This window comes from Xenopus laevis, chromosome 7L (assembly GCF_017654675.1).
Source record: "Xenopus laevis strain J_2021 chromosome 7L, Xenopus_laevis_v10.1, whole genome shotgun sequence".
Lineage (NCBI taxonomy): Eukaryota > Metazoa > Chordata > Amphibia > Anura > Pipidae > Xenopus > Xenopus laevis.
The window spans coordinates 96,138,739-96,165,139 of record NC_054383.1 but is presented as its reverse complement, the minus strand read 5'-3'; the positions used below and the strand labels follow the sequence as shown (position 1 = coordinate 96,165,139).

The 26,401-nt window shown below is 41.3% G+C and overlaps 1 protein-coding gene across 1 annotated transcript in view; it reads left to right on the top strand.

Annotated features, from left to right (window-relative positions):
- atad3a.L (ATPase family, AAA domain containing 3A L homeolog) overlaps positions 1-25,903 on the top strand; it is a 51,387-nt gene extending 25,484 nt beyond the window's left edge. Inside the window, exons 11-16 of the mRNA NM_001089657.1 lie at positions 7,866-7,990; positions 13,471-13,522; positions 15,390-15,460; positions 15,980-16,147; positions 19,579-19,687; positions 25,369-25,903. Coding sequence (NP_001083126.1) covers positions 7,866-7,990; positions 13,471-13,522; positions 15,390-15,460; positions 15,980-16,147; positions 19,579-19,687; positions 25,369-25,548 — 705 coding nt within the window. The 3' untranslated portion in view covers positions 25,549-25,903. The remainder of the gene's footprint in view (positions 1-7,865; positions 7,991-13,470; positions 13,523-15,389; positions 15,461-15,979; positions 16,148-19,578; positions 19,688-25,368) is intronic.
- The last annotated feature ends 498 nt before the right edge of the window (positions 25,904-26,401 follow it).

Here is a 26,401-nt window from a genome sequence, read left to right as displayed (position 1 = left end):
GTACACTTGCCGATATATTCAAATTAATATATATTAGCATGAATCTGTAAAAAACTGAGTTTTTTCTTGTAATTTTGCAGTTTGGGATTTTTGAATTAAGAATTGTTTTATTCTTCTCCTCAGTGTAACTGAATTCCTATTTAACCTAGCAATAAGGCCATGGATTGAATGCCAGACTTTGAACTAAAGAGGGCTTGAAAGTAATACAATATGATACTAGAAATAAATATATAGACTAAGGATTGTCCTTTTTGTCTACTGGGCTTAGTGACTCTGGCAACCAAATAGCATTTTAACTACACTGGGGAAAGGCAGGCAAAAACAGGTACGGTAAATGGTTAAAAAAGAAAAGCAGTGTCTAGCATGTTACCTATTAAAAGGGCTTTTCTATTTGGAATTGCAGCCCTCCCAACATTCTAAAAGCAAAGTTCTATTAAAACATCTGTCTATTTTCCACGTTCCAAAACAATAAAACTAAGTTAGATTTTTTTTTCTTTGTTAGCAATGCAAGTCATGTTTCCTGGCCACTCCATATCTGCATTACAACCATCCCCACCCATAGACCAGACTGTTCCTTCCTTACAAAATCTTTAAATGTTCCTTCCTAGTTTGCTTCACTTTCCCTGGGTAGTTGTAAGCTTCCTTTGGTGAATGTTGGCAGAGTGCTTTCGCCATCCTCCCTTCCTTGTGAAGGTAGGGATTGTCAGGGAAGGGAGGGAGGATGGCGAAAGCACTCTGCCAACATTCACCAAAGGAAGCTTACAACTACCCAGGGAAAGTGAAGCAAACTAGGAAGGACTCTCTGGTAGTCTATGCAAGGACAGATGGAGGGAATTGTAATAATGGTAACCGCTTGATAAAAGGCCATTTGAGGCCTGAAACGTTGCTGTGATGCCCAGAAGTCTGCAATAAAGGCATTTTTATCTTGCAAAGATTGAGTGGTGCTGTTCAATTACAATTTCTTCAATATTGACCGGTGATAAGTGGCCACTGGGGAACCTGCACCACAACTTAAAAGAAAAAAGGTGTAAGAAGTCATGCTGACTGCTCTTTCTACACAAGGCATTCTGGGAGGGGGCCAGGACCATGGATTACTTGTGGTTGCCGCAGGATCCCTGATTATGTAGAGGCGTGTCATGTAGGTGACTCTAAAAGTTGCCTGTGCCACAAGGAATCCTATCCTCTTTCTTCCCTTGCCGTTTTCATGTGGCTGCTTCCTCAGACGAACAGTTCTCTCGTGTCTGCCATAGGCAGTATAGAAGGGACGAGCTCCTGGGAGGTGCGGTGGCCATTTTGGTTTAGGGCTTTGACGCGGGAAATGAGTTCTCCAGGTCTCACGAGTTTTCACTGGCCAGTTTTTCCAGCATCTTCATGAAGGTGTGTCTGCCATCTTGTTTGAAGGCAAGGTTTGGCAGTGCGACCGAAAGTGTGCTCTTCTCTTCCGGGACCACGACATTTAATCCAGCAGACAGACAGCATTCATGCTGCCTGTTTGTCTCCCTCTTGGTAATTGATTCCCAGGGCTTTCAAGCCTCTACTGCTTTGCTTGGAGCCTCTGTAGGTTTGATTTCTTCCTTCATGGGTCCCCAGCATTATTGTGCTGCCTTCCTTGGTTAAGTCTCTTATGTTTTACCTTGGATTTCTTTCTCATCATGGATTCCACAGCCTCAGGTGCCTCTGCCCTCCAAGTTAGGCAGGTCCCTCCTTCTCTTTTTCTTTTCGAGTTTTCTTAATTCCCTCTCTATTTTCTCAGCTTGCCAGAAGATGGATCTTCTAAAAAGCGCAAAATAAAAGGTCTCCATTCGGGACCCCTAGATTGCATGGGTTGCTTTAGCCCTCCACTAGCAGGCAAAAAGTTTTGCAGATCTTGTCGGAGAAATTTCTGCAGTTCGGCTTCTGGGTCTCCTACCCTGGTTCCTGAAAACCAGGAGAAAGGACAAGGTTTAGATACCCAGCCTGATGGATTAGCCTGGGGTGCAGGCGAAGATTCCTCTGAGGATGATGGTCTCTCTCCTGAATTTCTTTCTGATGCCCTGTTGCACTCAGATGAGGAACTAGATAGTCCCAGAGACTCATTCGATCTCTCGTTAGTATCTCCACTTATCAAAGTGGTGAAGCAGATGCTAGGTGTGGAGTAGGAAGGAGAGAGAGGGATTTAGAACCCTGAAGGTTCTGTCATCTCCTGCTAAGTCGCCAGGCTTTTCCTCTTTTTCAAGAAGTTTCTGACCTTATTAAAACTGAGTGGCAGAAAGCAACTAAAAATGTCTCTCAAGGAACAAGATTCTCCAAGTTGTATCCTTTCAGATTGAGGTCAAGGATTGGTCAATGCTCCTTCGGTAGACAGTTCTGCCCTTAGAGACCCAATGGACAGAAGAATCGGACCTCAGAAAGGGTTTTCTGGTCGCGGGGGCAGCATGCAAATCAGCAGTGGCTCTTTTTTCAGGGCCAAAAGCCATGTCTTTTTGGATAGATGGAATTGACCATTGCTGAAGGAGTTGACAAGAAGGAGATCTCTTCCAGCTTGGCAGAGCTAAAATTGGACCCAGATTTCATCTCTGAAGGTGCTGTAGAGATCACCAGGCTGGCAGCTTGTTCCATGAAGCTTTCAGTGGCGACGCGTCGGGCTCTTTGGCTCAGATCATGGGCTGCAAAAGTCTCACCCAAAATGAGTTTGTGCACTCTGCCTTTTGAGGGTGCTTGCCTCTTCGGGTCAAAATTGGATGGTGTCATAGCAAAGGCTTCAGGGGAAAAAAGTTTATTTCTTCTCGAAGAGAAAGCAGAGGTCTACACCCTTTAAATCCTCTATTTTTCATGGCTCAGGAAGACCCAGGACATGCCAGCAATCATCTAGGTCAACAGGAGAAGGTTTCAGGCGCTTTTCTTGGAGGAAGAAACAAGCTGCCTTTGCCAGAGGAGATAAGTCTAAGCCCTCACAGGCCACCAAGAATTCATTCTGACTATCCATTTAAGAAGGGGAAGGTAGGAGCCAGGCTGCCCGGTTTCCTACAGATATGGCTATCCACCATCTCAGACGAATGGGTGTTAGACATCCTGATATTACCTAGAGTTTCTTTCCATTCCGGCAGAAGGCCATTTTGTCACCTCTTCTTACCCCAGCAAAGGGGAAAAAAAGAAAGGCTTTGGATCATTAGATGCAATGGCTGATAGAGGAGGAGGTTGTGATTCCAGTACCGGTGGCAGGGCAGAAGATGGGTTTTACTCAGTGCTGTTCCTGGTCAGGAAACATTCGGGAGGTTGGAGACCCATTCTAGATTTAAAGCTGGTCAACAAGCACTTAAGGGTGCAAAAGTTCAAAATGGAGTCCATCTTTTTGATCATTGTTGCAGTACTGCTGGGGCCTGGCTCCTTTCTATCGACCTAAGGGATGCCTACCTGCATATTCAGTGATGACCCAGCACCAGCGCTTCCTTCGGTTTGCTGTTGCAGGAAGGCACTTCCAGTTCCATTGCTTGCTCTTCGGCCCGGCCACTGCTCAAAAAAAAAAACCTAGTCACCTTGATTGCAATTCATATAATTACCTTGGATCAAGAGCACAGTAAAGGTTACTATGGCACGCTGTGATCCTCTAGTGGACAAACAGAGGTAAAACCATATCTCTTAAAAAATATTCCCAAAGCATGCATGTAAGTATAAGGTACAAGTTTATTTCATATGGCGCCATAGGGGGAATGTTTGATTTTTTTTTTTTTTTTTAATATGAAATAAACGTGTACCTTTTTTACTTACATTCATGCTTTAGGAATATTTTTTAAGACACCTTGATTGCAGCCCTCAGGCTAGAGGGAATTTTGATATGGCTCTACCCGGACGACATCCTCCTGTCGTCAGGAACCTTGGGATCATGTCATAAGCTTCCTAGAATCCCATGGGTGGCTTATAAATGGGTAGAAAAGTCAATTGTCTCTGTCCCAGTCCCTTACTTATGTAAGGGTTTGTTTCAACACTAGTGTTCCCCTTTGAAAGACTGCAGTTCTCATCAGCTTAGCCTCGAGTTTCTTGACAAGGGACCAAGTTCCAGCCAGGGAACTGATGTCATTATTGAGTACAATGGCATCAACCATTCCAGTCACCAAGTGGGCATGGTGGCACATGAGGCAGGCCCAAGATTTGTTCCTGGACCAGTAGCACAAGGAAGAGAAAAACAGGGAACAATTAATTCATCTCCTTCGCCCCTTCAAGGTCTCACTCAGATGGTGGATTTCGCAGTGGAATCTAGCAAAAGGCTTTCCTTTGTCCCAACCTCAATGGAAAGTGTTGATCACTGTTGCCTCAACCTGGGGCTGGGGGCACACAGTGGGTACAGGGAAAGTGGCCTTCACGTCAGATAAATGTGCCTTCAAACATCCTGGAGATTAAGGCGGCGAAATTAGCCCTGCTCTCTTTTGCCGAAGAACTAAAAGGGTTCTCAGTCAAGCTCAGTCAAGCTCCCGATCGACAACAGCACGGCTGTGGCCTATTTCAGGAGACAAGGGGGTACCAGCAGAAAAGTTCTCCTTCAGGAAGTCCAGCCCATCATTCACTGGGCGGAGAGCAACCTGTGTGGGCTGACAGCAGAACATCTCCGGGGGTAAACAATCAAGAGGCAGACTTCCTCAGCCGCTACAGCATTTCAAATCACGAATGGTCTCTGAACCAGGAAGTATTTCACAAGCTAGTAGATAGGTGGGGCCTTCTGGAAATCGATCTCCTGGCATCTCACCTAAATGCGAAGCTTCCAGTTTTCTCTTCAAGGAAGTTTTGTCCAACAGCAAGAGGGTCGGATGCTCTGCTTCAAACTTGGTCCTTCGGACTGACCTATGCCTTTCCTCCATTTTCACTTATCCTTCAGAAGCTCATCCAGGACAAGAGCGAATTGATCCTGATTGCACCAAACTTGCCACACAGGCCGTGGTACCCCTTACTTCTCAAACTTGTGACATCTTCTCTGTGGCCCTTTCTGAGGAGGAGAGATCTGCTGAGCCAGGGACCTCTTTTTCACCCGAATCCAGCAGCCTTATCCCTACAGGCTTGGAGGTTGAGCACAAATAACTGGCAAGTTTAAGGCTTCCTCGAGTTGTCATAGACACCTTTGCTCAAGGCTAGGAAGCCTTCGACTTCATCCACGTACTACAGAGTTCGGGAAACTTTTCCGTTTTGGCGCACTAAAAATGGATATTCATGGGACAAAGTCACTCTCCCTCAAGTCCTGGTATTCCTTCAGGCAGGTCTAGACAAAGGTCTACAATTCAGAACCCTGAAAGTTCATGCTTCTGCCCTGTCAGGGAGATCTTGGTTGGCAGATGACTGTTCTTAGATTCTTTAAAGCTGCTCTCAAAGTTCAGCCTCCAGTTATAGAATCACCTCCTGCCTGGAGTCTTCCCTTAGTCCTTGTCCATACCTCTATTTGAACCTTTGGAGTTGATTTCCCTTTGGCACCTTACGCTCAAGACTTTGTTCTTATGGCTATAATTTCGATTTACAGAGTAGGAGAGTTGCAGGCCCTCTCCTCGAATCCAGGGTACATCTCTTTTCTGCATGACAGAGCGGTTTTGAAGCTGGTGAAATCTTTTCTCCCAAAAGTAGTCACGGCCTTTCATTTGAGGAAAGAAGTAACTCTTCCCATATTTGTGGATGACATGCAAGACTCAGAGGAATTGGTCAAGGTTGATCCAGTACGTTGCCGAAAGCAATATTTAGAAGTATTGGGCTCCTTCAGGAAGTCTGACAAGGCTATTTGTTGTCCGAGCAGGCAGCAGGAAGGGTTAACCTGCTGCTACTTCAACCATAAGCAGATTGATGTCCTTGTGCATTTCCAAAGCATATCAAGTGCAAGGCAAACTAGCTCCAGAGGGTCTCACGGCTCTCTCTACTAGGGCTGTTTCGTCTTCCTTAGCGGAAGTCCCTACACCAAAGATCTGTGAGGTGGCTTCATGGTCTTCGGCTCGAACCTTTATAAGACACTATCAATTGGACCTATCATTTTCAAGTAACCATGCCTTTGCTGCAGGAGCCCACCTTGTCTTATCTTCTCAATAAAGTTTTTTTCAGCAGTTCTGATGTTTTGTGGTTTCTCGCACCCGGTTGAAAATTGCATGACTCTGAATATCCAGTTGTAATGCCGACATGGAGTGGCCAGGAAAGTGAAGAATTCCTACCATACTTACCGAAATTCTCTTTTCCTGGCCACTCTCCATATCAGCATTCCCCGCCCCACTTGGTTAGAAGCTAGGTATAAGACGTGGTAGGTGGGCTCTGAAGGATCATTCCTGGTTGTAATGCTGATATGGAGAGTGGCCAGGAAAAGAGAATTACAGTAAGTATGGGAGGAATTCTCCACTTTCTGGCTTTTCCATTTACAATATTTGAATCCTTTATGGCTATAGACCCTCCTCTGACACCCTGTAGCTTCTTTGATGTCTGAGAGTTGATTGCTGAAGGAGAATGGAGGCTGCTAGTATTGATTTGTGGTTTCAGATTTGCTGAGCGATGTTAAAGCTCAACCTTGTTTCCTTGTTAATTGAGAAATGGACCATATTTATGTGACATGCACAGCCCGTTGCTTTCTGGAATTGATGGGCCAATTCCCCAAAAGCACAATATACACAATTGCTCCCTTGTGGGCCTTCTAGAATGTTTAACAAGATTGTTGATGGAAAAGGTAATGGATGTTTTCATGATACAAGAAAATGGAAAGCACTTCCACCAAGTTGCAGCGCTGTCAGATTTAAATGAAGCAATGCACACTCACTTCTCTGCCAGAAAAAATAGCATTGCTATTAGCTGGATGTATGTCGTTTAGACTTTTCTATTGTTGCTCTGCAGGAAAAGGCCTCTCCCTGCTTAAATTTAAACCTTTCATTTAGGCACATGGGCCATATACTACACCAGTGTTTATAAGATGGCTTAGAAGCAGCTTGCCATTTATTCGGATGGAATCCACCTGTCCTTAGTAGTGACTTTAAAACTGATTTATAATTATTGCACATTCACACTTTACATTTATGCACACAGTGTTCAGGAAATTTGGGCAGCCATTATCAAATTAAATTGCGCACTTTTGATTCTGACAGCCTTTGTCACATTCAGCAAGAGTTTAGTCAGCACTCATACCTCCAAAACTCCTTTCATTTGGTGCAGTTTCTACCACAAACTGATTTTCGAATCCTTCCTTTGTATCACAGACAGCACCATCCATGAATGTATTTTCTTAAAACGCCTTTGAGACATAGGCTCTTGACCCAGATAAAACCCAACGTTTCAGACCTGCATAGGTCTTTTTTCAAACTTTTTCAATTTCCATTTGAATGGTAGTTTTGCTATTCATAACTGGTTATTAAAAATAAAACCTTGGTGAAATAAAAGTGCTGCTGTACTTCTCCCTGTTCCAGACATTAGTGAGAACACTTTCCTGAAAGGAAAATTCTCTGGTTATACATTTGTACATTGGCACCATGATGACCGATCACACAGGAATTCTCCCTGACTGACAGCATCTGCCAGAGGCAAAGCAGTTTACAAGTTCAGAATAAAATTATTTTGTGGAGAAATCCCTTTTCTAAAGAACCTCGGTTCTGTGATGCCATGATAGTTGAAGCCTAAAAGCATAGCCACTGGTTGACCATTTTTGATTGCTGCAATCTTCTAAGAAGCACAATTCAGGAGGCTGGTTATTATTTCAGAAGACATGCATGTTCTCTTTAGGTCATGCAGTCACTAAAGGGCTGTCCCTTCCATGATAGCAAGTTGGTCTGTGTATTTTACCTGTACATTGCTAGAGTATTCACAACTGTAGACACTGCAGGAATGACATTTTAGAATGTTGTGAAACTTGAACATAGTTTTCTTTTTCTCCCCTTTCCATGCAGAAATTAGCCATGCATTCTAGCATGGATTATGCCATCATGACCGGTGGTGATGTCGCCCCCATGGGGCGTGAAGGTGTTACTGCAATGCATAAAGTCTTTGACTGGGCAGGCACTAGCAAAAGAGGGTAAGTTAAGACCCATGCAAAAAAGTGTAAATCTACTGAAATTAAGATGTACAGTGGTGTGAAAAACTTTTTGCACCCTTCCTGATTTCTTATTCTTTTGCATGTTTGTCACACAAAATGTTTCTGATCATCAAACACATTTAACTATTAGTCAAAGATAACACAAGTAAACACAAAATGCAGTTTTTAAATGAGGGTTTTTATTATTTAGGGAGAAAAGAAATCCAAACCTGTGTGAAAAAGTAATTGCCCCCTGAACCTAATAACTGGTTGGGCCACCCTTAGCAGCAATAACTGCAATCAAGCGTTTGCGATAACTTGCAGCGAGTCTTTTACAGCGCTCTGGAGGAATTTTGGCCCACTCATCTTTGCAGAATTGTTGTAATTCAGCTTTATTTGAGGGTTTTCTAGCATGAACCGCCTTTTTAAGGTCATGCCACAACATCTCAATAGGATTCAGGTCAGGACTTTGACTAGGCCACTCCAAAGTCTTCATTTTGTTTTTCTTCAGCCATTCAGAGGTGGATTTGCTGGTGTGTTTTGGGTCATTGTCCTCCTGCAGCACCCAAGATCGCTTCAGCTTGAGTTGACGAACAGATGGCCGGACATTCTCCTTCAGGATTTTTTGGTAGACAGTAGAATTCATGGTTCCATCTATCACAGCAAGTCTTCCAGGTCCTGAAGCAGCAAAACAACCCCAGACCATCACACTACCACCACCATATTTTACTGTTGGTATGATGTTCTTTTTCTGAAATGCTGTGTTACTTTTACGCCAGATGTAATGGGACGCGCACCTTCCAAAAAGTTCAACTTTTGTCTCGTCGGTCCACTATGTATTTTCCCAAAAGTCTTGGCAATCATTGAGATGTTTTTTAGCAAAATTGATACGAACCTTAATGTTCTTTTTGCTTAAAAGTGGTTTGCGCTTTGGAAATCTGCCATGCAGGCCGTTTTTGCCCAGTCTCTTATGGTGAAGTCGTGAACACTGACCTTACTTGAGGCAAGTGAGACCTGCAGTTCTTTAGATGTTGTCCTGGGGTCTTTTGTGGCCTCTCGGATGAGTTGTCTCTGCGCTCTTGGGGTAATTTTGGTCGGCCGGCCGCTCCTGGGAAGGTTCACCACTGTTCCATGTTTTTGCCATTTTTGGATAATGGCTCTCACTGTGGTTCGCTGGAGTCCCAAAGCTTTAGAAATGGCTTTACCAGACTGATAGATCTCAATTACTTTTGTTCTCATTTGTTCCTGAATTTCTTTGGATCTTGGCATGATGTCTAGCTTTTGAGGTGCTTTTGGTCTACTTCTCTGTGTCAGGTAGCTCCTATTTAAGTGATTTCTTGATTGAAACAGGTGTGGCAGTAATCAGGCCTGGGGGTGAGTACAGAAATTGAACTCAGGTGTGATAAACCACAGTTAAGTTATTTTTTAACAAGGGGGGCAATCACTTTTTCACACAGGCCCATGTAGATTTGGAAGTTTTTTTTCTCCCTTAACGTAAACCTTCATTTAAAAACTGCATTTTGTGTTCAATTATGTTATCTTTGACTAATAGTTAACGGTTTTTGATGAGCAGAAACATTTAAGTGTGACAAACATGCAAAAGAATAAGAAATCAGGAAAGGGGCAAATAGTTTTTCACACCACTGTATGAGGATTTAGCTTGTCAAGATTTACCAGGCATTCCTTTATAAATAATTAGGCAGCACTCATGCAGTATAGCTCAGTAGATGGATTGGTAATATCTCTCTGTTGCTGTGACCATAAACCTTAGAGCACGTTTGATAATCTCCCATTTGGTCAATTCATAGCAAGCAGGGGCATTTTTTTTTCTTGCAAGTGCAAGAATAAAAGAATATTGTATATACAGTTAGGCAGACATTTCTTTATATACTACTTAGGCTTTCCTACAGTATAGCCAATGATATGACTGTTTAAATACGCTACACAAATGTTTGTGGGTTAGCTAAGCTTGGCACCTTGCAGCCTCTTGACCTAAGCCGGGCACCCTGCATGGTAGGCAGGCACTTCATGAGACTTTTGCACCCTGCCTTGTATACAGCAATGTTAGGCTCAACAGAAGACACAGAAGTGTAACCAGCAAGTTCTGTCTAATGCAGGAAGCATCCTCTGTCTCACAAATCCAGTTTTCATATTGACTGATTAAAGAGATTTCAAACAAAAGGATCATGTGCAGTTGCATTTTATTTTCTGAGAAATAGACTGTACTATAAGGGTTCGCATGTATTCGTCTGACCTACATACTGAATTTCAAACCAGGGCATCATCATTAGGGAGCTTTCCTAAAATAGATGCTGTAAAATTGTCCTGCTGTGTCCAAAATATACATGGCTTTTCTCCTTCAGTTTTCTTCAAAGGTTGTGGCACACAGAGTATTTACTGCTAATGCTGCTGCTATTTTTCGAAGGCAAAATAACCAGGATCAATGGGCTGGATTCCCTATGTTTTGCACTGGAAAAGGGTCATCTTATTTTTGGTTATAATTGTACACTGGTTGCTGCTAGCAGTATTTCTTTGGAACTACAAGGAAATACCCCACGGTTATGCTCATAAAACAGAACCAACTGTGCTACAGATTGCGTGAATATCTAGAACTGTGACCTGAGTTAATAAGGCATATGTTTATTTCAAACAGGATGCAGTTAGATCCTGGGAAGTTTTTCTTGCTAGTAATTATATTTATTTATACCATCTCCTATTAGAAGAAAAGAAAACCTGCATTTGCCAACCTCACAATATACAAATCTTTTCTAATTATGGGTGCTCAGCTTGTGCAATGCATCTAAATATTTCCAAAGCCCATTACTACTGTATGTTTGCAAGTAACCCACATACTTTTGGTACATTGGTATTCTTGATTTTTATTATTGGGTTTTGTATTAAATAATCTTACCTACAGTTCCAGAGACTTCAATCGCTTCCACACAGAGAATGCTGATGTGCACAGTATGTGGATGCTAGGTTAAAAAAATCCCCATGCCTTATAATGTGTAATCATGATCACACAATGTTTCTGATAGGTTAGAGCAGTGTTGTCTGACTTCTGTGATACAGGGGTTTGTTTTTTTCTGGCTTTCATGGTATAGGACCGATAATGGAAGCCAGTGTTGACCCCTCCCCTTTTTTAAAGGAATTGTTCAGTGTAAAAATAAAAACTGGGTAAATAGATGGCCTGTGCAAAATTAAATGTTTTCAATATAGTTTAGTTAGCCAAAAAATATTGAAAGGCTAAAGTGACCAGATGTCTAACATAATAGCCAGAACACTACTTCCTGCTTTGCAGCTCTCCTAGTTTCCACTGATTGATTGGTTACAGGCAGTAACCAATCAGTGACTTGAGGGGGGGGGGCACATGAATCATAACTAAGTCCCATGTTATGTCCCATGCACATGTGCCCCCCTTAAAGTCTCCCAGTTTTTATACTGACCTGTTGTTTTAAACCACACCCATGTTATCACAAGAAATGTTAAGACGATTAATGGTGGTAGCACCAGCAAAAGCAATCCCCAGCTCATGATTAAACACCATAGGGGCCCCTAACAACAATTTCCAAGCACGCACGGGTAGGCAGAGTGAAGGTGTGAACAATGTGGCCACTTTCAGTCTGGGTCTGAGGCGTGAACAGTATAGGACTTTATAGGCGTGAGCAGTAGATGTGTTAACAATGCAGGAAGGATTACAGGTGTGAACAATGCAGGGGAATTACTGTCTGAATTTGAGGTTTAAACAATGCAGGGGCCAGTTCATCTCTGTAGTGATGCCTTCTAAAGTTTAAAGGGGTTGTTCACCTTTAATTTAACTTTTAGTATCATGTAGAGAGTGATATTCTGAGTCAATTTGCAATCGGACTTCATTTTTTATTATTTGTGGTTTTTGAGTTATTTAGCTTTTTATTAAGCAGCTCTCCAGCTTGCAGTTTCAGCAATCTGGTTGCTAGGGTTCAAAGTACCCTAGCAACCGTGCATTGATTTGAATAAGAAACTGGAATATGAATAGGAAAGGGCCTGAATAGAAAGACAAATAATAAAAAGTAGCAATAACAATACATTAGTAGCCTTACAGAGCATTTGTTTTTAGATGGGGTCAGGGACCCCCATTTGAAAGATGGAAAGTTTGAGCAGAAAAGGGCAAATAATTAAAAAAAACTAAAAAAAAAAAAAAATAATGAAGACCAATTGAAAAGTTAGAATTAGCCATTCTATAACATGCTAAAAGTTAACTTAAAGGTGAACCACCCCTTTAAGCAAGGTAAGCAGTCACCGCTGCCAGACTTTCATGTGGGGATCACACAAGGGGGTCCAGCTTGGGACCACCAGTTGCACGGCACTGGGTTAGATCATCCCATTGGCAGATGTATGAATAAGAGGAGGCTTTCCTCATAGCACTTGCAGCTCATGTGCATTAGTATGTTCTTTCTGGAATATGAGAATCTGGTAATCCAATTACTAACTGCATTTATCTTTTTATCGTTTGTTTTTTGTTCCATTGCATATTACCAAATTAATTTTTAGAGATAATTATTTTAAGAGATAATTAGATTGATAAGAAAGTCTGTTTACAGCCCAAATGAAAAAGAGCTACTTTGCTGAATTTACCCATTCTTTTGCATGCTTCCCAAATGCAAAGTTGTTTAACATTCATCTTTTCTTTAAAAAAAATTACTAATTACTTTTTTATTGAATTGGCCCTGCGGGCAGATGAGTTGCTGCAGTAACTGAATGCAGCACTGTGCGAGTGTGCAGTAGCATTGCATTCATGCCAGCTTCAGTGTTTTTGTGGAAAGACTGTAATAAAGCAGTGCAGCATCGCATGTGCCCTTGGAATGTGAATAACCAGTGTATGGAGCACAAGTCATTGGGGTATATTTATCATAGAGTAAAGTTCGAGATCTCCACAGTCCTCTTGAGTGAAATTCTCTCTATTCATTTCTATGGGATTTTTAAAGGAGTATTTATCAATGGGTGAAAGTTCATCCTTTGATAACTACTCCTTTTAATATGCCATAGAAATAAATGGAGAGAGGCAGAATTTCACTCTAGCAGACTGTGGCGATCTTTAATTCACTCTTTAATAAATATACCCCATTGAGTGTAGCATTGTATCCATACATGAGCTAAATTGATTGAATGCATATGCTATATTTCAGGCAAACCTTTGTCTAATTGCCCCTTTGCTGTGCACTAATAATGTCACACTGGCAACATAGAGGCACCTTGTTACTCTTGCTTTTCTCTGGCAGAACTCGGGAGTCAGTGACTCATGTTTTGTGCTTTACATCTCCTTTTTCTGCTCTCTTTCATGTGCATACACCGCTGAGGTGATTTAGCCTTTCAGCCCATACTACTGCTTCACTTTTCATTCTTCCTCTGAACTGTAAAAAGATAAATCAGGTAGGATGCTTATACCTGTCAGATGCTCCTCGCTCTTTGATGACTCATGCCCATCTCCTTTTTCCTCACAGCCTTCTACTATTTGTGGATGAAGCTGATGCCTTTCTAAGAAAAAGATCCACAGTAAGTTCTGCCTTCAAGCCTTTGTCAGTAGTACAGAGAGATCCCTAGACTCACTGTTTAGGTGCTTCACTGGAGAGCTCTCACATTGTGCTGAAAGGTCTAATAATGAAATACATGTGTAGAAAAACTAGGCAAAAAAAGGTAAAAAGGCACTTCATGATATTGAAGAGCTGGTCAGAAAGAACCTGCATCAGAAATCACCTATGGAGTAACTATAGCCGAAATACAAGTTATTGTAGTTTAATGCTTTCTATGAGCAGCCCTGAAAGGCTTTCAACCAAAGTTGTTTAGCCATCTAACTATATGGAAAAACTGTTGAAGGGGTTGTTCTTCTTTAGGGTAGGACTACACAGACGTCTTCGTCGCGGTCCGACGCGCTGCGACAAAACGCATGCAACGATTTGCATGCGACGGAAATAAGGTAAGAGATAGAGATGTCGGATGAAGTTGCAGCGTTGATCCGACACGACTGTATGATGCAGGTGCAGCGTCTGCATCCGACAGTCGTGTTGCGTGGGATCAACTCTGCGACTTCATCCGACATTTCTATCTCTTACCTTATTTCCGTCGCATAATTTTTAGTATGAAGTAGAGTGATATTCTGAGACAATTTGCAATTTGTTTTTTTATCATTGGTAGTTTTTGCATAATTTAGCTCTCCAGTTTGTTCTGGTTGCTAGGGTCCAAATTACCCTAGCAACCATGCACCGATTTGAATAAGAGTCTGGAATAGGAGAGGCCTGATAGAAAGAGTAATAGAAAGTAGCAGTAACAATGAATTTGTAGCCTTACAGAGAATTTGTTTTTAGAGTCAGTGACCCCCATTTGAAAGCTGGAAAGAGTCAGAAGAAGAAGGCAAATAATTCAAAAACTATAAAAAAAGAAAAAAAATTAAAAACTGCTTGGAGTTAGCCATTATATAAAATATGTAAACTTAATTTAAAGGTGAAGCACCCTTTTAAAAGGTGTATTATAGAATGCTCACTTCCTAGCAACTTTGCAATTGGTTTTCAGTATTTTGTTTTTATATCTTTTGAATTACTTGCCTTTCTTTTCTGCCTCTTTCCAGCTTTCAAATGGGGGTCTCTGACCCCAGCAACCAAAAACGAATGCTCTGTGATGCTACAATTTTATTGATATTGTTACTTTTTATTACCTGTCTTTCTATGTAGGCAAGAATTGGTGCACAATGCCAGTAATTGTACCATTATTGATCAAAGAGAAGTATCCAAGGCAAATAATGAAAGGGGAAAAAATACTCACAGTTCACCCCTGTCCACGGGTGCAAAAATCTGAAGTAGCAAAAAGTTGCGAGTTTTCTCCAAAAATAAAGACCAAAAATAATTAAAAATTCAGATGATTTATAACGACATGCAGGTGACCGTCTATGTAGGCCCCCTAACTATTCATATTGCCATCTCCCATTGAAACCACTGTCTGCTTGCTAGGGTAAATAAGACCCTAGCAACTAGATAACGGCTGAAATACCAAACAGAGAAGCATCTGTAATTCATGGTAGATTTTATGGTAGGGCATTTGCCTTGGGTACCTAGCATCAGAAGAAAATGTTAATAAATGTACAGAGGGCATCTTATAATATGTTGTTATCGTTTCAAGTATATGTCAGGTTTTCAGCCTGCCCTTCAACTTTCAGTGTTTAGCTGCAACTCCAATCAAACTAGGAGAAGGTTGGATGTGTATTGGCGTAACTAGGCTTCCAGCTTTCCTCTATTCTAACTCTCTGTTCATGGCAGTAGCCCTGACGGTTTAGTAACTCTAAGTAACTCTAAAACCAGCCTTGTGCCACTAGCAGGGCAGAACTGTTATTAAGGAGGTCTAACTGCTGCTTTTTTTTTTTTGTCTTCAGGAGAAGATCAGTGAAGACCTCAGAGCAACATTAAATGCTTTTCTGTATAGAACAGGAGAACAGAGTAACAAGTAGGTGTTGCTGCTTATCTCGCCCATATTTTCTTTCTTTTAATATGTAAACAAACCGTTCTCTATTTAACGGACTTGTTTTTGTATATAATATTGAGACATTACTTTGTACATTACACAGATGGCAATGCAATCCTACTTTTGTTTTTTTGTAAAGGTTTCAGGTAGCCTCAAGGCTTTGTTGTCTACTTTTCCAAAGGACTCTGTAAAATCTAAGGTTCCAAGCAGTTCCAGATAATTACTTCTAATTCATACTTACTTCTGCCTAGAAAAACTTTATGCTATACTTAATAATTATCATGCAAATCAATTTAACATTATAGTTCTAATTATAAGTTGGCTGCTAAAGTTAACCTTAATCTGGCCACACAAGACCCACAAGTGTATGAGGGGTTAATTCTGACCTGCTGTAGCTAGCAGCAAATATAATATACTCCATAAATTATGTATTTTCTTGCCTTCAGTTGTCTCAACAGCCTCATTGTTTTAATGCTGTTTTTTTTATCCATCTCCTTGTAGGTTTATGCTTGTACTGGCTAGTAACCAACCTGAACAGTTTGACTGGGCCATTAATGACCGAATAGATGAAATAGTCCACTTTGACCTTCCTGGTTTGGAAGAGCGAGAGCGCCTGGTCAGACTTTATTTTGATAAATATGTGTTACAACCAGCATCAGAAGGCAAGCAGTAAGTATTCAGGAGATCATACGACATTGGTCACATTATAATTAATAGGGAACCAACGTTGACCATGTATATCTTTCCAGTCACTGCAGTATGAGCCTGATGTACAGCATTCCACAGCCAAAAAGCCAGAACTTTAGTATAGGGATGCACCGAATACACTATTTTGGATTTGGAATCCTCAGCGAAAGATTCGGACGAATACTAATTTGCATATGCAAATTAGGGGTGGCAAGGGGAACATTTTTTTTACATCCTTGTATCTGCAAATTAGGATTTGGTTCGGCCGGGCAGAAGGATTGGGCCAAATCCGAATCCTGCTGAAATGGCCAAATCCCGAACCGAATCCTGGATTCGGTGCATCCCTACTTTAGTATTTACTATGGTATTAGCTATCCTTCAGGAACAGAAGTTCCTTTTCTATATTGGAGGGTCTGTAATTCCTCCTTTCATGGCACTAAAGCCAGTAGGAGATTTATATCGGACATCAGTCCTAGAAGAGTGACTTGACACAAAAAGGGACTTCACCAGTCAGGTTCTAGGGGAATTTTATTCTTTTAAATGCTTGTGTCTTTGTTTAATATTGCTGCTGTGCATCAAGGTTAGTACAACCACCCTGGGAGTTGGGTTAAATAAATGGACAGTCTAGACGTACATTAGTTATTCATTTACACCTATTAATTTGCAGTTCTCTTTCTCATCATATTAGATATGTTTCCTGTTATCTTGTGAACCTATCCCTCATTCAAAATGGGGATTTTACTGCATGGCAGTTTTGGTAGCAGCATATTTATTGCTGCATGCTACTGTTGGAAGCTGTTGTTCAATAGCACCATCGACCATTTTCACTTTTGTCAAGTTTAAAGACACTGAGGGGGGGAATGTAATTAAAAGCCGCAATCGTTATTTAAAATGGCGTCCTTGCAAATGTTTAGCGCTGCTCGCAATGTAAACTCAAAGTATTACATTGTATGTTTTCGCTAAGCAAAAGCTTAGTGTTAACACCTGCTCTGGAGTTTCGTTAAATATTTTGTTGCTAAAAAGACTTTGCATACACTGTAAATGCTCACAAAAGCCATTTGTTTGCGATTATGTGTTTGAGGTCTTTAATCAGTCAAAAAGGGCTCAGACCTGGTCGCCAACATTCGCAAGCATATTTGCACAGGTTTTTTTGTGCTAGAGAAACATATTATATTCCCCCATGAATGTCTTTCTAATCCTAAGCAGTCATTGTACAGTTTCACTACTTATACAGCTGTTTTGTGGCCCCAGTCAATTTCCAATTTCATAGCTACAGAATTACATCAAAATCACATGCATGAACTGGAAAGATTTGGAAGAAACTTTCTTACCCTTATGCAAAAATTTAGGAAGTTTTGAATTCTGAAGGAAAGGCTGTATTTTTTTTTTTTAATGGCATATACTGGCAAAATTGTGCATCTATAAAAGGTGCAAGTCATGCTGAATACAGGTGCCTTGTAGTCATACCTTCAGTATGCGCACCGTTTCAGAGGTGCAAAAAGTGAACACACTTTTTTTGCTTGAATGGGGCTCATTTGCTGTGAGTTATAGGGACATCAAAGGACGAATGCTAGGCATCCTCAGATAGTCAATGAGGCCCCATATTTGCAAGTACAGGCTTTCTGGGTAAATGGCAAAACCCTGAAATTGTTAATGGAATTGACCTAATGTGGATCAACACGTTGGGGCAAGGTAGTGTCACTGGGAATATCAATGCTTAAAGGAACAGTTAATTATAAAAATAAAAACTGGGTAAATAGGCTGTGCAAAATAAAAAAATGTTTCTAATATAGTTAGTTATCCAAAAATGTAAAGTATAAAGGCTGGAGTGGCTGGATGTCTAAGATAATAGCCAGAACACAACGTCCTGCTTTTCGGCTCTCTAACGCTGTGTTAGTCATAGACTTGAAGGGGGGGGGGGGGCACATGGGACATAACTGTTAAGTGAGTTTGCAATTGATCCTTAGCATTCAGCTCAGATTTAAAAGCAACAGTTATGACCTATTTGGCCTCCCCTCAAGTCACTGATTGGGGGAGCTGCAAAGCAGGAAGTTGGATTCTGTTTTATTAGACATCCAGTCACTCTAGTCTTTATAAATTAAATTTTTGGCTAACAAATTATATTAGAAACATTTTTTATATCTATTTATCCAGTTTTTATTTTTATGCTGAACAATTCCTTTAATAGAGCACAAAAATGCTTCTGGAACATCTATAGGTGTGCAGATTGTCAGTGCGTGCCTTAGGTAGTAGTGAAGATTAAGTGCAGCAGCTATTTGTCATTTTTAATTCCCTACTCTCATTTGCTACCAAAGAAACCAATGAATCAGACTAACTTGATTTCCTATAATGAATTGTATATTAAGCCAAGTAACAGTTTAGCTTAAATATGTAACATTCTTGGGTCAATGTCCAATAATAGGTTGATAGTTAAACTGCTTAGTTTTGGCTGTGCTAATTTTCTGACATAGAAACCACAGCACCAGCATTTAAAGGGGAACTAAAGTCTAAAATACAATAATCAAAATGCTGTATTTTGTATAAACATAAACTAAAGCTGGCCATAGACGCAAAGATCCGATCGTACGAATCGTGGATTCGTACGATTTTCGGACCATGTGTGGAGAGTCCCGACATTTTTCGTCCGTCGGGGATCGGTCGTTTGGTCGATCGGACAGGTTAGAAAATTTCTGTCGCCTGCCGATAATATCTCTGCGTGTATTGCCGATCGTACGATTTTCAGTGGGAGACTGTCACTAGTGTTGTCAGACATAAGTATCGTACGATTGCTGTCAGGGGCAGAACATTGGCTGATCTGTTCTTATTTGATCGGAATGGTAAAGACTTTGATCTGAATGGTTAGTGGAGGGTCGGGAGATGGGAAAGTCCGATCGTACGTTGATTTGTACGATCGGATCTTTGCGTCTATGGCCAGCTTTAAAGCACCAGAAGCCTAATTAAACAAATGATTTATGTTTTCAAAGATGGCCACAGGGGGTAATCATCTCATAACTTTGTCATACATCTTTACAAGACCAAGACTACGCACATACTCAGTGTGGTTTGGGCTTCACTTGGGAGGTTAAGAAAGTAAAAATAGTTTTTTTTTAGTCTTTACATCCCCTTTAACTGTATTTCAAAAATCTTTTCATTATAAATGTAGCTGGAAATTTGTTACAAAAAAAAGCTGCATAAATCTGGTACTTCAAATACAGACTGAATATTTTGGCTACATTACCCATGTAACTGTTCTGAATGTGTGACATTTGATTTGTTGCTTAAAAGTAAAGATCCTCATTGCAATTTGACTATTTGATCCACAGAGGATCTGAATCTGCCTCAATCCCAACGTTATCTGCAAAGAATTCTTGTGTATTTTAAAACCCATAACTTAAATCTGTCCTTTTCCCTAGGCGTTTAAAAGTTGCACAATTCGACTATGGCAAAAAGTGTTCTGAGCTTGCCACACTCACTGAAGGCATGTCTGGCCGTGAGATTTCCAAGCTAGGAGTTGCATGGCAGGTGAGTTCAACCCGGATGTTTTTTGCACAAATTTACATTTGTCATTGGGTCTAATAGCAAAATATACAGTGTGTACAGCTTTGCCCCCATTCCATGTGCAAATTTCAACTGTGCAGTTGTATTTAAATTCGGGTCCAACGAATAGGACATAATCTCCCTTTTATAAATTAAAGATGGTCGCGTATCAATTGGTGAATCTGTCCAGTTTCACCAAAACATTTTGAAACTGCAAAAATTCACAGAAGTCATTTAAGTCAGTGGGTGCTTTTCACACAACTTTTTCCAAACTGTGCAGCAAAAATACATATGGGGTTTTTTGTTTTTTTTGGTGAAAATTTTGCCCATTGGCAATTTGGGCCAAATCAGGCTGATCCGATTGTTGGCCCAGTGCAGAGAGGACTGTGTGAACCCCCGCCCCCTGCCCGGCTCACCCTTTGTTCCATTGTGATGGAAGCTATGGATTCTCGGACATGAAGTCAATCGGCTTTCCAGAGCATCTGTGCACCACCATCATGTAAAGCAGAGAGACTTTAAAGGGATCCTGTCATGGGAAAACGCATCAGTTAATAGTGCTACTCCAGCAGAATTCTGCACTGAATCCATTTCTCAAAAGAGCAAACAGATTTTTTTATATTCAATTTTGAAATCTGACATTGGGCTAGACATTTTCACAATTTCATGTGACTTGTGCCTGCACTTTTAGGAGAGAACTGCTTTCTGGCAGGCTGCTGTTTTTCCATCTCAATGTAATTGAAGGAGTCTCAGTGGGACATGCATTTTACTATTGAGTGTTGTTCTTAGATCTACCAGGCAGCTGTTATCTTGTGTTAGGGAGCTGTTATCTGGTTACCTTCCCATTGTTCTTTTGTTTGGCTGCTGGGGGGGGTTTAAGGGAGGGGGTGATATCACTCCAACTTGCAGTAAAGAGTGATTGAAGTTTATCAGAGCACAAGTTACATGACTTGGGGCAGCTGGGAAATTGACAATATGCCTAGCCCCATGTCAGATTTCAAAATTTAATATAAAAAAATTTTTGCTCTTTTGAGAAACTGATTTCAGTGCAGAATTCTGCTGGAGCAGCACTATTAACTGATTCATTTTGAAGAATTTTTTTTTTCCCATTACAGTATCCCTTTAAGTCATAGAATCCATCACTTCAATAGGAAAAGGCTAGGATGGCTAGGAAAGCAATGTAAGATGGTGCTACATTTCAAACTTCCCAGGGCGGATACAGTTTGTTTTTCTAACTGAGCACCGGCCCAGGGAACAAACCTGGCAATTTTTTGTAATCACCGAGGGCTTTCCTTTTTCAGTATTGCTTATTTCAGGCAATGGCTACCTATGTACAATATTAGTGCAATAAAACAGAATTCCTGGCTTATTTCTCCATTTTTTTCAATATGTACCCCCTTTGTGGCAGTATGAAACTTTGTGCACAATATACATAGTGCTATGTAACGTAATACTGAATGAATAGATGGTTAATGTCAGTGTTGATCTCACTATTTAACTTGTTGGTAATGCTTATAGGAGAAGAAAACTAGGCATCTCTAAGATCTATATGGCGTATTCTTTTTTTTGTATTTTTTTGTGTGTCCATAGGTTTACTATCTCCTAATGCAAATTGCATACCAAAATCATATTGTTAAGAAACGGCACAAAAAAGATGCTGTGCTGCTTGACTGAGCTCAGGCAGCTGAGCCTCCGTGACAAATTGCACCAAATGACTTTGCGGCACGGCAGTTTAGATGATTATCTCCACTGGGTGGATAACCATACATTAGTAAGTGCCATAGTACAGGAGGCCTCCAAGCTGGTGCTGCACTGAACAAAACGTTTCCATGGACTTTTTACCCATGGGCTGCCTTTAGCCTTTTGTCAGGTTCTGGTTTATTGTGATGTGCAATTTATTCCAAGCTCTGCAGCAGATGCTTAATGTGGATCAGGGGTGCAACTGCAGATTGGAATAGAAACTGGATTTAATGGAAGTGCCTGCATGTTGGCTGCTCTGTTTGCTAACCCTTCTTGCAAGGGGAAAGTACTCCAATGAAATGTGTGCCTTGATCCTGGCATCTCTTGCATACTAGCCACATTTCTCATATTCTGTGGCTAATAGATACTTAATAACCACATTAGTGCCATTCTAGGACTAAAAGGCTGTGGTTTGGGTATGCCTCTGTTTTAGAATGTGCCAGGGAATTTCTGTTTTCATACAATAAGGCTGTCTTTTATTGGGGAGGGAGGTGGATTGATGTACTTTTGATGCATGGCATTCTCAAAGAAGAGAGGGTTTGGGGTATAAAGAATCACATTGCTTCGATTTCCGAAGTTGCCTCACAAGGAAGCTTCGGGCAACTTCGGAAATCGAAGCATTGCAAGTGCATTGGCGCTGGCGTTTTCGCATTATAGCCAGGGGAAGGCAGTTCGGGGAGATTGTCGCCCCGCAGAAGAGGCGATTAGTCGCCAGGCGACTAAATCTGCCCATGTGCTAGCTCCCTTATGGCCAAGATTCTATCTATTTTTAAGCCGCATTCTGGGAAGTGGTCACATATACTATCTGAAACCCAGAATTTACATCAATACAGGATTGAGAGCTCCCAATAGGATTAAAGCAGTTGTGTGATTTAGATAAAAAAGCTTAAGCAACATCATCATAGTAGTATAAAAACATATTTTAGGAGAATGTGGTATATTTAATAGAACCAGACACTGCTAAGAAATGCATAAACCATAATTAATTAAGAAACAGAAATGATGTATAATAAGATCCCAAGCCTGGATGGTACTGCATAGGACAATTACCAGTTCCTGTTTTACCTATTTATTTAGCTGAAATTATATGCGTCTTATGCAAAAAGGAGATGCCTGCTCTGTACACCCCAAATAGTTTGCACAAATAATATAAACACACACCTTGATTATTTCTTAAAATGCAGCAGAATATATAATGTAATATATAATGTAAGAAATATATCTGCGATTGCTCCAGTTCCAATTGCAGTGTTTTCTGTAAAAGACAAATGAACTTTGTATGTGAAAGTCGGGTTAAGCCTTTTTTGCCTTCCTGCGCTCTACATTATGGAGTCGTGCTCATGGCATTAAGGAGCAAATGGTTACTACCGCATCCAGCAGAGAAGGAAAACATGGCCAGATGAATATACTAACTATGTCACTAAATCTCCAGCCTGCCTGCCCATTAGCTGCTGAGAGGGTAACCTTGTTAAAGGGTATCTCGCCTTCCAGCTTAGCTGAAGAGTTGCTTTGTCAGCCAAGTCTGCGGAAATGGGTTAATGCGTCCGCAGGGGGAGATAAAGTAAGTATGAATATGAATGAGGTGGGCTGCTGGTTTTAGTACACCCAACAGCTCTCAGCAGGGACACCCGCTCTCTTCCTCCGTCATCCTTTCCCATCCCTCGTTCCCCTTCCCATTTGCTTCCCCTGACAGCCAGGGACCCCGCAGCTCGGCTATTTTTAGAAAATCATTCAGAAAAGCAGTCAAGCAAAAAGCCACGGCAGTATTCAGCAGTTAGATGGAGGGGCCGGGCGATGGCTTGCGAGAAATGGACACTGCTTTGTACTTATTAGGTGTGGCAGCCATTGTTACGGCTTGCTACAACTCTGCTGCCCATAATGTGGGTCACCCTGAGGCTGCTGGCGTATCATTTAGAGTATCTACTACCTATCCCCTCAGGCCTGGATCCAGTGTTGTGTTTAGTCAAGATATTCTCCCTCAGGCAAACAACAAAATACACTAGTATGCTAATGTTACTAATTAGGAACTCCATTACAAGTGAAACAATGACAACACAGCCGTACCTTCCATGAGACGCACTGTGCATTTCTAATGACCCCTTACAAGAGTACAAGCGCTAGTCATGGTGGGTTTCAGTTTAAGCACAATTTCTGACTGATGTGCAATTTGCTTCTATAATCCATGGAAGTGTTGTACAAGGTCACTAGAAGCCGTGTCTCCCGTTTGTGAGCCGGGTGTGATGTGTGAGTAATTGTTTGCAATTTGGCACTGACGCTCTGGCAATAACATCCAGTGACACACGTCAAGGAGACCCTGAGCCGGAAACGGCAGCTTCCGCACTTCAGGATTGTTATTTATGTGCTGAAGTATGTGCAGAGCCTTCTGTGCCACTTGCCATTCCCTGAATATGCCTTTGCCTTCTTCCGACCTTGAGCCAAGGATGAAAGTGAGCGGAATTCCCCTGACTTTAAGTGCACATTACGCATTGCTACTCAATACTATTGGGGAAGAATTGTTCTTTTACCCGGCAACAGCAGGAGTCACAATGCGATGTTATGATACTGGCATCCCTCCAGTTGATGGGAACTACTGTATCCAGGCTTCACTGTTAGGGGCATTGATGAGAAGTCATAACAGCTAAAAAGATGGAAGCCTGCAGTTAGGGTTGCTAGATTTTCCAGGGTTAAAAAAAAAACAAAAACCTTTATCTTCTGTATTATTGTTTTCCATACTAATATTGGCATATATTAAGTCACTATGTTATGGATTTGCAAATCCTCTGTTTTCACAGACATCATGAACAGAAATGCATGTCTGTATATTGGGCTCACGTCATTTATTTGATTACTGTCGCCTTTAATTGCAGTTCTAGGTATGAACTGTTCCTGTGCTGCTGGCACTGCACCCAGCTAATAAATAAAGCACTGCATGATACACCCAACACTGTAATTGGGCTGCTCCTTGCAAGCAAATAGGTTTTCCCTTTCTGCAGTGCCGAGGTGGGGGGGAAGGTTATATGGCTTCAAATTGACAAACGTCACATTGATACACTGCAGTGGCAACAAACACCTATTTTCAGCTTGGAAGGGCCTGTCACTTCATCTCTAGCTCATTCCTGCCTGAGATGGAACCCCCCAAGCTGAATGCACATAGATAGCATTAGCGCCTGTGACAAACACAGCCACGCTAGGGGGATGGGGTAGCATGCAGCACTCTCAAATACTCCTCTATTACTTTGATCCTAACGTGATCCAACTGGGCTCAGTGTTGCATTTAAGGTTTTTTTTTTTGTACACTATTTAGTGCGTGTATGGCAGGAGATGAGCCGACCGATAGCAGCAGAAGACTTGAATATCGGTCGATCGGCCCAGGCAGAAAATTAAGGCTCCCGAACATTGGCCACTGTTACTGCTGAATCGTCAGATACAGAATTCTATTGTTCCTACCTGTATATCTGACTATTCAGCTCTACAATTGTGTATTGAAATGAACAATCTTTCTTGGAATGTTCTTTTCCAAGAAAGATCGTAATTCTTTCTTCTACAGCCACCATTATTCCTTGTCAAAACTTATGTGGACTCTGTAAATATCATATACTGTTCTGAAATGTACAATTGTTGTGAGGGCAAAGAAAAATGGTCCTACACAAGCCCAGGTACAAAGATGTCTTATTGATGTTTCGCTGCATTTGCATGTGTGTATCCACGCCATGTGACTGCATCCGCCATTGTAGCTAATTGCCCTTTCAAAAGTCAGAGGCATAAAGACCCAGAGGGATATTGAGTTAAAACAAGACACCACATTATCTTGCTATAACTGCCAGCTGCTTGGCAGCCATGTTGCTCCTTCATAAAATCTTTCTTTTCTGTATATACTCCACATTGTTTTTACCCCTGACTTGTTTTTTTTTTTTTCTTCCCAACACTAGGCGGCAGCTTATGCCTCTGAAGATGGAATTCTGACGGAAGCCATGATTGATGCTCGCGTGGCTGATGCGATACGGCAGCACCAGCAAAAGATGGAGTGGCTAAAGGCAGAGGGCAAGGAAAGTACTAAAGAAATTGGGAAAAACCCACTGCAGCCTCTTCTGGAAGGCACCCCAGTTTGATAAAGTACAAATCAGTCTTGCAGAAGACAACAGCAGCCACGTATCTGCCTCGCCCTACTGTCCCCAGGCAATGGGTCCACAAGCTGCTGGTGATGCAGGATTTACCTCATTGACTCTACAGAGAGCTTTGTCATCACACAGAACTCTCTGGGACAGAGGTTATAGGCAGCAGGGATGTAGGCTCATACACTCAGGAGATGTCCCTTCATTCTTGCCTCTCTCATTCCCTCTCAAATGATCTTTTTTTGTTTTATATTCTTTTAGAGTAACCATGATTGTTAATATATTATGAAAAGGAATAATTGTTTTAAAATGAATTGAAGACGCTGCATTAAACAGTCCCTGAGGAAAGAAACAATTTGGCCAGTGTGATCTTTATAAACACATTGATGTCATATGTTTAAATAGAAAGTAACCTTCCCCAGTGAATTGGAGTGCATATTAAAGGAGAAGTAAACCCCCTCTGCTAAAAGCCCCCATTCTCCACCCTCCACTGGTCCCCTCACTGCTCCCCCCCCCACATAGTGTTCTATTAGGAAAAGTGACCAGGGCAGCAATACTGACCTATTATACTGACCTACATGTAAAGGTCAGTATTGCTACCCGGGTCAATTTTCTTAATAGAACACGATGCAGGGAGGGGGTCCTTTTAAAATTGAAACTTTCTATAATTTCATTATTTCACCTATAAATACCAATAGGGAAACACTGACATATCCTTGTGGCTCAGTAAAGGACTGCATTCAACACTAGGGCAGATTCATCAAAATGTGAATTTAGAGCTTTATAAATAAAAACTCGCCCACGTACTATTCATATTTACAGAGATATTTGTTTTTAGTTGGGGCCAGTG